This window comes from Cucumis melo, chromosome 1, assembly GCF_025177605.1.
Source record: "Cucumis melo cultivar AY chromosome 1, USDA_Cmelo_AY_1.0, whole genome shotgun sequence".
NCBI lineage: Eukaryota > Viridiplantae > Streptophyta > Magnoliopsida > Cucurbitales > Cucurbitaceae > Cucumis > Cucumis melo.
The window spans coordinates 17,608,910-17,623,935 of record NC_066857.1 but is presented as its reverse complement, the minus strand read 5'-3'; the positions used below and the strand labels follow the sequence as shown (position 1 = coordinate 17,623,935).

General features: G+C 34.4%; 1 protein-coding gene and 1 long non-coding RNA gene across 2 annotated transcripts in view; one reads left to right on the top strand and one right to left on the bottom strand.

The window, feature by feature from the left end:
- The window catches only part of LOC103490365 (phenylcoumaran benzylic ether reductase Pyrc5-like), a 31,480-nt gene extending 16,976 nt beyond the window's left edge, over positions 1–14,504 (top strand). Inside the window, exon 5 of the mRNA XM_008449859.3 lies at positions 14,192–14,504. Within this exon, the coding sequence (XP_008448081.1) occupies positions 14,192–14,361 (170 nt within the window). The 3' untranslated portion in view covers positions 14,362–14,504. The remainder of the gene's footprint in view (positions 1–14,191) is intronic.
- Positions 5,559–12,777, bottom strand: LOC107990927 (uncharacterized). Its single transcript, XR_001762763.2, has 3 exons — positions 12,416–12,777; positions 5,861–6,013; positions 5,559–5,755 (listed from the first exon to the last, which is right to left on the bottom strand). It is a non-coding gene; the product is annotated as an uncharacterized LOC107990927 (long non-coding RNA).
- Positions 14,505–15,026: the final 522 nt, after the last annotated feature.

Below are 15,026 nucleotides of genomic sequence, written 5' to 3'. Positions count from 1 at the left end.
GTAAGAGGACTCTACAAAATCCCTCCCTCTCATCCTCGACATGAGCACGAAACCCCGAAGGTCGTCCATACGAGACAGAAGATGCCTTTACAATAGTGCCCTATCCAAACTTGTTAGTTTCGGCATCTTACGCAATATACGGAAGAATTTCGTGCACACATGGTTGTCATTGGCAAGGGCGCATGCAGGCCACTCCGCAGTCATCCTGAGTTGCTCGTTTGTTTGGTCGAGCGTCAGATGTATGCCTTCAACATCCACCTTTCGCTAACTTCCCCTCTTACTCTTAGATCCACTCGATCTGGTCCTACCCTCTGAACCGCGAGAAGGTTGTGATGCGCGTACATCATCCTACGACAGGTCAATCCCCTAGCTGTACATGGGCGAGAATTTTCCGTTTCCATCTGCCATATCAAATCTGTCATACCCGTCAAGCTCGTTAGACCCTATGTCGATGAATGTCTCAGTGAACCGACCTGTCGCCCTATCGCGATCGAACACGTATCTAAGTTCGTCATAATACGAAAACGGTCTGTTCAGGAGTCCCTTCGCTATAAAATGTGACTACGGGGAAAAAAATCACTTATGACTATTGATAGAAAAATTACGAACGTTGTGTGACGTTTATATTATTTTCCTTACCCTAACCCAATTATCAAATAATTCTTTCTCCGCAACGAAACATTTCTGTTCATCGTTTCACCCAAAGCCACTGCACGCTGGTCCTCGCATTTCGACGATGGCCTGGAATGTCCGCTTCAGTGTCTTTATTCTATAGTCAATTACAATCGTTGCGCGGACCTGACATCCAGGTAGTTTCTCCGCCATCATGCGTACCAACTGGGCCAAGTAACCTAACCGGAGTGTACCATTATCCGATTTCCATCTCCCCATTGACACCAACTCCATTAAACACTCCACAAGAGTGCCCTCCTCCTCCTTCGTCCAGACATGTCTCGGAGCACGGTTTGAGGTTGATATACTGAGAATGACAAATTACAAAAAATACATGGAGTACGTTAGTAATTTCACAATTCACATTTAGCAGTCACAAACAAAAGGCACGCATACATTTTATATGCAACAGTACATTTTACAGGTGATAGAAATTCGCATACAATCGATGACTTGTAATGTAAAATTGTCTTATCTAAGCGTTACGCAACTACCAATCAGTGAACATCGATTCGGCTAGTTCGTCGCACTACTGAGACCACTCGTTTTTCGTCTCAATGTAGTGAATATCTTCTGAAGCAGTAGTCGTCGCATACGTGGAGTCTCCCTCGTCCACGTCGTCAACATCGTCGCAATATGTCATTTCTCTGTTGATCAAATTGTGGAGCAAGCAACATGCAGTATAGTGTGACACTGGACTTGCAGGGGATAGTACGACTTCTCACAAAGAATGGCCCAACGACCCTTAAGAACACCGAAGGCGTGCTCAATGACATTCCTTGCCGAGGAGTGCTTCATGTTGAAGTACTCCTTTGCATTTGTTGGCACATTTCCAGCACCACGCCACTCTTGCAAATGGTACCGCTGGCCTCTGTTACAAGACGAGAAACCCCTCCGCGTTTGGATAACCCGCATCGAATAGATAATAATATACTGTTATTAAAACATTCGTTTAAGCACTTTGAATAGGTAAATAGAAAGCGGCGGCGTTTTATTATAAATAACATATACCCTTTGGCACTTGTAGTTCATTTTCTCATAAAAGGGTATCACGTAGAATCCACGAGTCTGCCACAGATCCTTCCCAACCGGCGAGGACATAAATGAAATCCCCTTTCGTGTCACACACACCCAGTACGTTTATGGTAATTTTCCCCTTACACGTTCTGAATGTAGGTTGATCTGTTGCGGGGACGTTCACCTTTATGTACGTCCCGTCTAACGCGCCAAGGCAATTTTGCAGGTTGTAATAAACACGCCGATATAAGTGCCCCATACATTAAACTCAAATACATTAAACTTGTACCATGCCCACCTCGAAACACTTCCAATGTTGATCATTGTAGTTGTTTGTCACCGGAACAGTCTCTTTATCAACTCCTCGTATAGTCGGATGACAGCCAATAGTACAAGGTTAAAATGTCGCGATACTGTCTCACTGGACCGTACAAATTTCCTTTGAATGACGTGGTTTTTCACGTCATGGGCAAGGACGTGCAAGAACATTGCTACCATTTCCTCAAAGTCGACAATCTTGGTGGACGAAAGACCAAATACAGTTCGAAGTAAATGACATAGAATTGCGAAAGTTCGCCTGTCCATTCGCGTGCTTTGGTGAGACACAAGATCTGACTCGTGTATCATGCGAAAGTACGCAAGCTGCCTTATTCTATGGCGTGTATCGAACGATGTATGTGTGATACGCCTATTGTCGTTCATTAGTAGCTCCAACGTTAGAAAGATCTGACGTTGGGCCAGCGTGAATGCAGTTAGGACGCCAAGGAGTGTTTGTTGATCCATTACAAACTATGTAAAGTTTCCTAAAAAATATGTACTAAGTGAATTAGTACAATATCCATATACATTGTGAAAAATCTCTAATTAAAGCTTATTACGCACTTACTAATAGCCTAAACTTAGTAACTTTATTTAAAACTTACGTACAAAAAACAAATAACATATGTACAAATGTTTCAATCTTACTTCCATATGTAAGAGAAGAACGTCTTTGGTATGTAAGAGGACGTCTTATTTTCAAACTTTTTAAGTAAATATTATTTGGTACAAAAAAACAAATAACATATGTATAAATATTATTTTCAAACTTCTGTTTTTTTTTTTTATGTAAGAGAAGAACGTCTTTGGTTTGCAAGTAATATGATGTTAAGTTAATTGCTTTATTTGTGTTACTTAGAAGAATTGTACAAACATTGAAAACTTTTTATTCAAAAAAAATTGTAAACTTATAAACTATAGTATGGTCTTAAGTTAATTGCTTTATTTGTGTTAGGTGTTAATTAGAAGGATTATTCATGTTAATTAATCGTCTATTCTATTCGGTAAAACAACTTATTTAACAATATAGCATAACCATTTAATACTTTTTTGCTCTACAATTTGTTGCACGTGAAAGTTAAAAATAAACAGTAATTTAAATCATAGAATGAAAGAAAAAATTATTGATTCATTAAATAAAAGAAATGTCCATGAAAGAGTATATATTACATAACCAATATTGTTTATGTCTTAACTACATAATTATATTGTAATGAAAAAACGAATACATTATCAAAATTACATATGGCTAAGCCATAATACCTATTATAAGGGTTGGATGACCACAGACGTTCTGAAAAAAAAATAGAAAGTTAGGATACAAGCAAGGTCGAAAAATTGAAGAAAAATAAATGACAAACGAAAGGAGTACATACCTTGTACATAGAAGCACTAACCCGAAATTGAAACGTAAAAGAAAAACAACGTTGAAAACAAAAATTCAATTTTGAAAAAAAATGATAAATAGCCTCAGAATTTACAAATCTGTTCAATAACTTGAACCAGATTCCATAGTTGTAGACACATCAATTAAGATGGATTAAAAACAAATAACAAAGGCAAGAAACACATGTATCAAAAGAAGGCAGACAACAAAAGCATAAACAGAGGGGAGAAACAAAGCATACACATAGGACATAAAACATAAGACAAACATACCAAGTAGGTTAAAAGGGGCAGCAAAATAAAGGCAAAAAGTAGGGCAGAAACATGAGAGAAGAAGGCAGAAAGTATGATTTTTAAAACAATATACAAAAGGGTAGAAAGCATAAACATTTGGCAACAAACAAGGCAGAAACCGTGAGAGAACATGGCAGAAACCATTTGCCTACGAAAGATGAATTTGGAATACAAAGGGAATGGCCAAGCAATGACAAATGGAAATGGTAAAGCATAAGCATAAAATGAAGGATTATATAGAGTATGTAGGGAGTTAAAATGCAAATAAATGACTCAACCAAGAAAAGGCAGGGGAATCTCTGAAAAAATAGGCTAGAAGATAAGTCAAATAACAGTCAAAATAGATATTGTAAGCTATTCTGCAGCCAAGTACACATGAAAAGATAAAACAAACAATTGAAGAGACAAAACAGAAATGAAACAAATCTAATTCATAAGTAACTCCCTACCATGCTGGGGTAACAAGAAGCAACCGAGTAAACCAAACTAAACTAAACAAAGTAAACTAAACAAACTAACCGAAACAAAGCAACCAAAACAAAGCAACCAATACAAAGCAACCAAAATAAAGCAACCGAAAGAAAACAGAATAAGGCCAACATACATTTTTTAAGAAAAACTTAACCAAAAGACAAAATGCAATCACATATACATCAACAATTAGTAATTAAAGTATAACAGATTCCACAAATCAGGCTACATACATATATGGAAAACAAAAAATGTAATAAAATCAGTGTATGTCAATCATGAAACTCATCATCGGCTTTGAAATTGGATTTAAAATAGTCCAATACCTCTCTAACAAGCTCAACAACCATTGGTAGACAACGGTGGTGTCAAAGCATCTGCCTTATCAGTGAAGGAACGACACCAAGCCAAGCCAAACATCCACCCGCAACAATGGAAACTCGAGCGACAGGGATTTTCTATTAGGGTCGCCTTCAACAAAATTTATTTGGAGGCAAAACCCTATACTCCAAAAGGTTATCGTGTTTAGAGCCAACACCGTGGAAGCGTCGACTTCAACAAACACGACATAGCCTTTCGAGAGTGAGAGAGACGGATGAGAGGGATGTATATAGAGATTCGACTACACGAAATCCTCTCCAATCGGTGAAACGCAACGAAAAATAAATTTTCATGAAAACGGATCGAGGAAGAACAGAGAACGAAATAAGAAGAAAAAAATTTGATGAGGGAGAACAGAGGGTCGTCAAACGAACGAGGGAGATCGGATTGAGGGAGAACACAGAACGAAACAACGAACAATCAATTTTTTGAGGGAGAACACACAACGAATAAGGGAGAAGACACAACGAAAGAGGGAGAACTTAGGGGATTTGATGAGGGAGAACACAGATAAGGAAGGGGAAATCGATTTTGCATCGAATTTGGGGAGAAGACACAACGAAAGAGGGAGAACTAATAGGATTTCATGAGGGAGAACACAAAGAAGGAAGGGAGAACACGGGTTGAAGACAACGATTGAGGGGAAGACGAAACACGCGTTAAAGATGAAACGTACGCCGAGTTGGGGGAGAAGGAAACTGTGTTTAAGAAACCCTACAACTAGGGTTTCCATAAACCGTGGGCCAAACGGGGGATAAGGTTGGGCTAACCCAAGCCCACAGTACTAACCCTAACCCCAAACAGCCCCTAAAGGTGTGTGTTGAGTGTTGAAAAGATTGACTACATAAAAAAAACAAAAATGAAAGGAAGGTTGTACTCATCTTCGCTTTCTTCAACAATCAAAGTCCTTCGTAGATGTAGGCTCTTTTTTGCTGAACCACGTTAGATCGGTGCGCATTTTCTCTACATAATAGAGATCTCCATTTGTTGATACCTTAAATTTACGGTGACAAAGAAAGTTGAGAGATTTGTTGTTTTATTTTATAAAAGAATTTAGGGTAATTAATTTTCTACAAAATGTTGACTCTAACTCAATGTTGAAAAGAAGGTTGACATGACCTCTCCTCCATCTTTCATTCTACCTTATTCAAGAAAGATATTTTCTCTTGCTCGTGGGCTCCCTCTTCTCCACATATTTTGTCTTTCATCTTTGGGCCTAATACAAATAACACAAACAATAGCCCAATAAATTGGTATTAGAGCAATCTTGATTATCCAAAACACAAATCTTGGACAAGAGGTTTAAGAATCAGTTTCAAACTTGCGAATAGCAATAGCAAGAGTTTGAGATTGAGAAGTTTGATGGAAATGGTGATTTTTCCATTGGGAAGGAAAAAAATCAAGGTCTTGCTTGATCAGCAAAAGGCTCACAATGTCGTTGTAGATCCTTCAAAACTTCCAGAAACTATCAATACTGCAAAAGCAATAGATGAAATGGAGTTAAATGCCTATGGAAATCTTGATTTTTTTTTTTTACAAGAAACATGATGAAAATCTTGAATCTTAGTGATAATGTCATAAGGCAAATAATTAAAAAAGACACAATATACAAGACACGGAAAGTTACAAAGTTTATTTGCACCAGTGATCTTCCTAACAAAATGTATCTAAGGGAGAAATTTCTTCACCTAAAGATAGATCCCTTGAAATCCTTGACTAACAACTTAGATGATTTTAAAAAGATTGTTCTGAATTCAAGAGACTTAGGAACAAACCTGGTGATGAAAATGAAGTCTATGTGCTTTTAAACTTCTTGCCCAAATCTTACAAAGAAGTGAAGAATGCTCTTTTAAGTATGGTAGAGATTTAGTTAAAATAGCTTCAATAATTTCAGCCCTTAAAAAAAAAAAAAGAAATAGAGCTTAAGTCATCTAAAAAAGTCGACACAGTGGAGATGGATTATTTGACAAAGGAAAGTCTCAAACAAATCCGAGGAAGAACAGTAAAACTGAGTCAAATGAAGAAAAGAAGGCAAAACAGAAGAAGAAGTGTAAATACTGCAAGAAAAGGGCATCTAATTCAAGATTACTTCTTTCTCAAGAAAAAGAATCAAAGAGAAAGAAATTGATTCTAAAGGAAAGCAACTTGAAGCATCTGTGTGGTAGAAAGTTCTTTTATCTATACAAATGATTTGGCATCCACCCAAGACCAAGCAAATCATGTTACCCACTGAGTTAAACATGATTGGGTTCTTGACTCTGATTGCACCTACCATATGACACCTTTTAAAACTTGATTCAACACTTATAAGGAAATCAATGGAGAGTCAGTTTTCATGAGGAATAATTAGGCTTGTCACATTGTTGGTATTGGATCAGACATTATGAAATTGAAAAATGGAACTGTGAAATTACTTAGAAATGTTAGACATGTTCCTCACTTCAAAAGAAATTTGATTTCCCTAGGCATGTTAAGACTCTTTAGGGTGTGAATACAAGGAAAAAGGTGGAGTTTTTAAGGTCCTAAAAGATTCTAGGTTGGTTTTGGTCAGATGAAAGGTAAATTATCTTTTCATAACCAAATGAGTTGAAATGTTAGGTGAAGTTAATGTAGTATCTACATCAAATATGACAGAGGCTGACCTTTAGTATAAAAGACTGTCTTATATTAGCCAAAAAGGACTTGAAGCTCTATCAAAACAAGGCATCCTACCTAAAGAAATCAGCAAGAAGTTATCCTTTTATGAACATTGCGTGCTAGGGAAAGCAAAAAGGCAAAACTTATCCAAAGCACAACACACTACTGAAGGAATCCTCGACTACATCCATTCGAATCTATGGGGACTAGCCTCAACTCCAAGCCTAAGTGGCTCACGGTACATTTTATCCTTTACTGATGATTTGTTTTAGAAAGAATATGATTTATTGTCTAAAAACTAAAGACCAAGTCTTCGAAATATTTAAAGAATGAAAATTGATGATTAAAAAAACAAACAGAAAAAGAGATTAAATATCTTAGAATTGATAATGGTTTGGAGTTTTGTGGAGAGGATTTCTATACATTTTATAGGAAAAGTGGAACTAAAAGCATAAGATAGTAAAATACACACCACAACAAAATGGGTGGCTGAAAGACTCAAGAGAACTATCATGAAAAAAATAAGATGCCTATTGTCAAATGCTATCTTAGAGGAAAAATTATGGGTTGAATCACTGCATATTCTCTATACACACTAAATAGGAGCCCTCATACCTCCTTAAGGTTCCTAAAACATGAGAAGAAATGGTCCAAGCACCCTCGAATCTAAGTGATCTCAAGGTATTTGGATGTGTCGTATGTTCATCAAAATCGAAAAAAAACTCAAAGCAAGAACTACTAACTGCATGGTTATTGGCTTCACTGAAGGGGTTAAAGGTGTTAGAAGCGTGTGATGAACATCCCAAATAAATAATCTCCAAATAGAATATTTGAGAGGAAATAAAAACTTATTAGAAGACTTTTTGTGTGTAGTCTACTCACACTTAGATGATTTAGATCACAACATTTCAATTCTATTTATAGAATTGTCATGAGCATAACTCATACCATAATTAAACACGACAATTTAAATCCTACATTTAACTAATGTACTACTGTTAATGGTTATCAATATTTTGTTTTATTTATTGATGACTATTCTTGTTTTACTTGGATCTATTTTCTTAAAAATCGTTCCTCCTTATATCAAATATATATTGATTTTGCAAATATGGTTCAAACACAATTTTCTAGCACACTTAAAATTCTTCGCACCGATAATGCGATGGAATATAAGGACTCTCGCTTTCTTTCCTTCCTTGCCCAACAATGCACTTTGATTAAACGCTAATGTCCTCACACCTCCCAGCAAAATAGACGAGCGAAACGCAAACACCGTCACATTCTAGACTTTGTTCGTGCTCAACTCCTCTCTGCATCCTGCCCTAAAAAAATTTTGGGAGAGGCCGCCCTCAACTCTGTTTATGCCATCAATTGCCTTCCATCTTAGGTCATAAACAATATCTCCCCATTTGAACGACTATACGGTACTCCTCCTTCCTACTTTAATCTCAAAGTCTTTTGGTTGTGCATGCTTTGTGTTATTACATCCTCATGAACATACCAAACTTGAACCCCGTGTTCGTCTATGTTGTTTTTTAGGTTATGGCACTGAACATAAAGGTTTTCGTTGTTGGGATCTTATCTCTCAACAATTACGTATTTCTCGCCATGTCACCTTTTGGGAACATCGTATGTTTTCTAATCTTTCTTCATTTCATGTCTCCCTATCTAGTCCTCACTCATTCTTTATTGATCCTTCTACTAATCTATTCCCCACTCTTAATTCACCACCCAACACTACACCTTGTCCAAATCCTACAAAGAAGTGAAGAATGCTCTTAAGTATGGCAGAGATTTAGTTATAATAGATACAATAATTTCAACCCTTAAAACAAAAGAAATAGAGCTAAAGTCATCTCAAAAAGATCAACACAATGGAGATGGATTGTTTTTCAACAGAAGGTCTCAAACAAGTCGGTACAAGAACAGTAAAACTCAGTCAAATGAAGAAAAGAAGGCAAAACGTAAGAAGTGTAAATACTACAAGAAGAAAAGGCATCTGATTCAAGATTGTTTTTTTCTTAAGAAAAAAATCAAGAGAAAGAAAAAGATTCCAAAGGAAAGCAAACTAAAGCATATGTGGTAGAAAGTTCTTTTATCTATACAGATGCTTTGGCATCATCCCAAGACCAAGCAAATCATGTTACCCCCTCTCATGATTGGGTTCTGGACTCTGTCTGCACCTACCATATGTCTCATTTTAAAACCTAGTTCAACACTTATAAGAAAATCAATCAAATCGGTTTTCATGGGAAATAATGAGGCTTGTTACATTGTTGGTATTGGATCAGTCACTATGAAATTGAAAGATGAGACTGTGAAATTACTTAGAAATGTTAGACATGTTCCTCACCTAAAAAACATCTGATTTCCTTAGAAATGCTAAACTCTTTAAGGTGTGAATACAAGGGAAAAGGTGGAGTTTTTAAAGTCCTAAATAATTCTCGAGTGGTTTTAGTTAAAGAAAAGGTAAATGATCTTTTCATAATTAAAGGAGTTGAAATGCTAAATGAAGTTAATGCATTACTATCTACAACAAATCTAACAGAAGGTCACCTTTGGCATAAAAAACTATCTCATATTAGCCAAAAGAGACTTGAAGCTCTATCAATACAAGGCATCCTACCTAAAGAAATAAAAAAGTTGTCCTTTTGTAAACATTGTGTGCTAGGGAAAGCAAGAAAACAAAACTTTTTCAAAACACAACACACTACTAAAGGAATCCTCAAATACATCCATTTGGATCTATGAGGACCAACCTCAACTCCAAGCCCAAGTGGCTCAAGGTATATTTTATTCTTTATTGATGATTTTTCTAGAAAGATGATTTATTTTCTAAAAACTAAAGACCAAGTCTTTAGAAAATTTTAAGAATGAAATTGATGAAAGAAAAACAAACAAAAAAAGAGATTAAATATCTTAGAACTGATAATGGTTTGAAGTTTTGTGGAATGGCAACACTTTTTATAGGGAAAATTAATACAGTGAGATACACACCACAATAAAATGGGGTCATTGAAAGACTTAACAAAACTATCATGAAAAAGGAAAGATGCCTACTGTCAGATGCTATCTCAGAGGAAAAATTATGGGCTAAAGATGCTACATATTCTCTATACACACTAAATAGGAGCCCTCATACCTCCTTAGGGCCCCTAACACTCGAGGAGAAATGGTCCAAGCAACGTCCAAATCTAAGTGATCTCAAGGTGTTTAGATGTGTAGTGTATGTTCATCAAAGTCAAGGAAAACCCAAGGCAATAACTGCTAAGTGCATGTTTGTTGGCTTCACTGAAGGGGTTACGGGTTTCAAGATGTGGTACCTGATTGAAAATATGTTTATAATCAGTAGGGATATTGTTCTTTACAAAGAAAACAAGATGTTTATGCAAGGTTAGTAGTAAACTTTATGAAGATCCTAAAGCCACAAACACCAATGCCATTCAGATTGAGGTGGAGATCACAAGAAATACTCAAATTTTTTAAAAATTTTATTTTTGATCAAGAAAAGGTAGAAGATACTAAGAGGATTAGGATGAGGTTGTTGAAAAACAACCCGATTTGAGTCAATACTCTCTAGCAAGAGACGAACAAAGAAAAGTGATTGTACCTCCTGCTAGGAAAGTTGAAACTAACTACATCAATTTTGTTCTAAATGAGTTTCATCAATTTTGTTCTAAATGTCAATGTAGCTCAAAATGACCAAGAATCAAGTTCTTTTGAGGAAGCTGTAAATCGTTCTAATGCTAGACAGTGGATAGAAGAAATGAACTCACTAAGTGTGAATGACACTTTGGACTCTAGCTTCTCTACCAAATGGATGCAAACCAATAGCATCATAGTAGATCCATAAGCTAAAGAAGGGGATTACAAAAGATTCAATGCAAGGTTGGTAGCAAAGGGTTTCACTCAAAGACAAAGTATAAACTATTTTGAAATTTTCTCTGTAGTTGTAAAACAAACTTTTATTAGACTCCTTTTATCACTAGTAGCTTAAAACAACTTAGAGCTAGACAAACTTGACGTAAAAACAGCTTTTCTTCATCGTTATCTAGATGATACCATTGACATGGAACAACCTAAAGGGTTTGAGGTTAAAGGGAAGGAGGACCTATATTGTTTGCTCAAGAAGTCAATCTATGGGTTGAAATAGACTCCTAGATACTGGTATAGAAGGTTCAACGACTACATAGCTAGTTTGGATTTTCAAAGAAGCTCATATGATATGTATGCTTACATAAACTCAACAACCTACAAAGACAATAACCAATATTATTACTCTATGTTGATCATATGCTTCTTGCAAGAAGCTCTAAAACTGACTTGACTCATGTCAAAGGTCTTTTAAGTAAAGAATTTGACAAGAAAATATGGCGGAATCAAGGAATATCCTATAAATTGACATTATTAGAAATAGAGACCAATGTATACTAAGCATCAGTCAATCAACCTACTGTGAAAATTGAAGGTTTAACCTAACAAATGCTAGACCTGTGACCATTTCTATTGCACAACACTTCAAACTTTCATCAGCAAATTCTCCTACAGTAATACAAAACATAAGAAATAAATGAAGAATGTTCCTTATAGTCAAGCAGTGGGAAGTCTCATGTACTTAACGATCTCTACTAGACCTGACTTATCCTATTCAACAAATATATAGCAAATCCTAGCAAGAGACACTGGGAAGTAATGAAATTGATTCTTAGATATCTACTCTGGTCTAAGTATACTAAACTAATTTACCAGAAGATTTCAGAATCAGACTTAAAATTAATTGGCTATGTGGATTCAGATTTTGATGGTCATATTGATAACAGAAGTTTAACGAGGTATATATGTTTTTCACTATGGCTCTAATCTAATTAGTTGGAAAGCAACCCTACAATTTATTGTTGCTCTCTCAACCATAGAAGAATAATACATAGCTCTTACAGAGGCAGTATAAAAGAAGGATTATGGGTCAAAGGATTGATGAAGAACCTTGGTATTAACCAATCAATAGCTAAAATCTACTGTAATAACCAAAGTACCATACATCTATCCAAGAACCCACAATTCCATAGTAGAACAAAACATATAGATATAAAATTCAATTTTGTTCGTGAAAAAATAAAAGCGTGGAAAATCGAAGTTTTGAAGGTTCATAGCTGAAACAACATAGTGGATATGCTAAGAAAACTCGTTTCAAAGCTGAAGCTCCAAAAATGATTTGAACTAGTAGACTTTAATTTACCTGAACACGTACAAATAAAGTCAAAAATCAAGGACTCGAAAGCTGAAGGGTTGGATTTATTTCCTGTTACATCCTCTTGTAAACACCTAATATATCTGCATGTGTGTTGAGTTTTCAAAAGATAGACAAAAAAAAAAAAAAAGAAAAAAAAAAGGGGGTTGTATTCATCTTAGCTTTCTTCAAGAATTCTCCCTAGATGTAGGCTCTTCTTTGTCAAATCACGTTAAATCGGTGTGCCTTTTCTTTTGCCACTTCTTCACCTCCATTCTCTTCATAATAGAAATCTCCATTGTTGACAACCTAAATTTAGATAAAGAAAGTTAAAAGATTTGATGAGTAGAAAGAAAATACGTTTACTTTTATTTTCTTTTATAAAAGAATCGAGGGTAATTAATTTTCTACAAAAAGTTGACTCCATCTTTCATTCTACCTAACTCAAGAAGATATTTTATTTTGCTTGTGGGCTCCTCTTCCTCCACCTATTTTGTTTTTCATCTTTGGGCGTACTACAAATAACATAAAAGAAATGTATAGTTGCAAATATAGCAATTAGATTCAAAATAATTAAGTATATAGCAACATTTTAAAAAATTTGCAAATATAGCAAAACATGTCTAAGTTTATCACTAATAGACCATGTTGCAAATATTGATCTATCACTGACAATAGACCATAATCGAGTCTATAAGTGCTTGAAGTCTATCATTGATAGATTTTACTATATTTGTAATTTTTTTTAAAATGGTATTAATTCTGGACTATTATTCCTAAAATTGCCACTAATTATAATTACCCTTATAAAAATTAGTCCAACATTAATCCTTAGAATGTTATGGATGGAAAATCGATGTGTTGTAGCTTGCCTGGAATCTAAAACAACAATGATCATGCATGGTCGAATTTTCGTCCAATATTTTAACGACTTGTTCTATTTTTATTGTAACTTTTTAGAAGAATATAATATAGATTTATTTTCTAAGTTCTCAAAGGTCAAAATACTCTTTAGTCGATAATTTTGATTCTTCATGCTAAAATTAATTAGTTGGATTTTTATATAGGTAACAATTTTAGAAATAAAAATGAAGTATATAACAATATTTAAAAGAATTATAAATATAGTAAAGTCTATCGATAATATATTAATAATATTTGCAACATGGTCTATTAATGTTGAACTTCTATCATTGACATACTTTGACATGTTTTGTTATATTTATAATTTTTTTAAAATTTTGTTATATATGTTAATATTTTGAATCCAATTACTATATTTTTACAACTATCTCTTATCGGTTTATGGGTGAGTACAATTTCCATAAATAAATTGATTCTTTTACCCTTAATGATTAGATTATTTTGTTGGCTTTCATGTACCATATGCATAAACTATTTTATCAATCAAACTTCTATTGAAACTTTTATCTAAATTAAAAACTTGTTCATTACAAGAAAAAGTATATAAAGACCACAAAAATGATAATCTATTTGAACTATTTTTAAAAAGAAAAAACAACTTAAAATCCCTAATTTAGTTCAACTTATGAGGCTTAAATCTTTTGTAAAAAGGATAAAATTATTAATATACATTGAACTTACTCCTAAACACAATAAGTCTCTTGGTCATAGTACTGCTTAGAGGTCTCAAGTTTGAACTTAGGAATATGTGCTTAATAATAAAATCCCTTCTCGTAGGGGGTGTGTGGATGCCTTCAATTATAGGGATCGAGTAAGCTTCGACTGAATTTGTCGGTTGTTGTTTTGTTAATATTTGTGCAGAGGCAGCTTATCCACTAAATTTGATGCTATCCTTTGATTACTCAATATTTGTGAAGGGAGATCATAAAGCCAACCATGAAATTGAACCATCTACTGGATTGGAAGCTACAAAGTTGTATCCAGATGTCAAATACACTACTGTTGATGAGTATCTCAATCAATTTGTTTGAGTAGTTTTATCTTCTTTTTCTCTTTTAAATTTGATTTAAAGCGAATCGTTAACTTTTGAAATGATATATTGTATGTACAAAGACTATAAATTACTTTTTTTTTCTTTTTTCATAAGAAAATAAAGAAAGTAATTGGGTCAGTAGATCGCTTTATATTTCATATTTATGTATGTACAAATAATATTTGTGGAGTTATCCCATTCTTACGACTTACCATTTTTTCAATGTCTTTTTCCAAGTATACAAATTTGAATATATTTGTAAAACTGAAACACAAATATGGAGAAAAATATTATTAAAAAAATAAATAACAAAAATAAAAATTAGAAAAAGCTTCAAGATTTTTTACTATTTCCTATTTCTTTGGATTTCACGAATGTTGTGTGTTCTTATGGTATCCACCGAAAGGTCTTCATTAATAGACCAAGAGATAAGTATATGTTGGATTACATGAATAGTTTTGGAATGTAAAATTGAGACAATACAATAAATGGTGTGATAATTTTTTGACACATGGCAATGGATACTAAAATGTATGTTTATAGGACACATTAGGTAAGTGGGGGAAGGTTGTTTGTTTCTTAATTACACTATGTATGGGCACCTATATCTATTATTAATATTTACCATATATAGAATATAATTTGAAGTATTATTTTCCAATG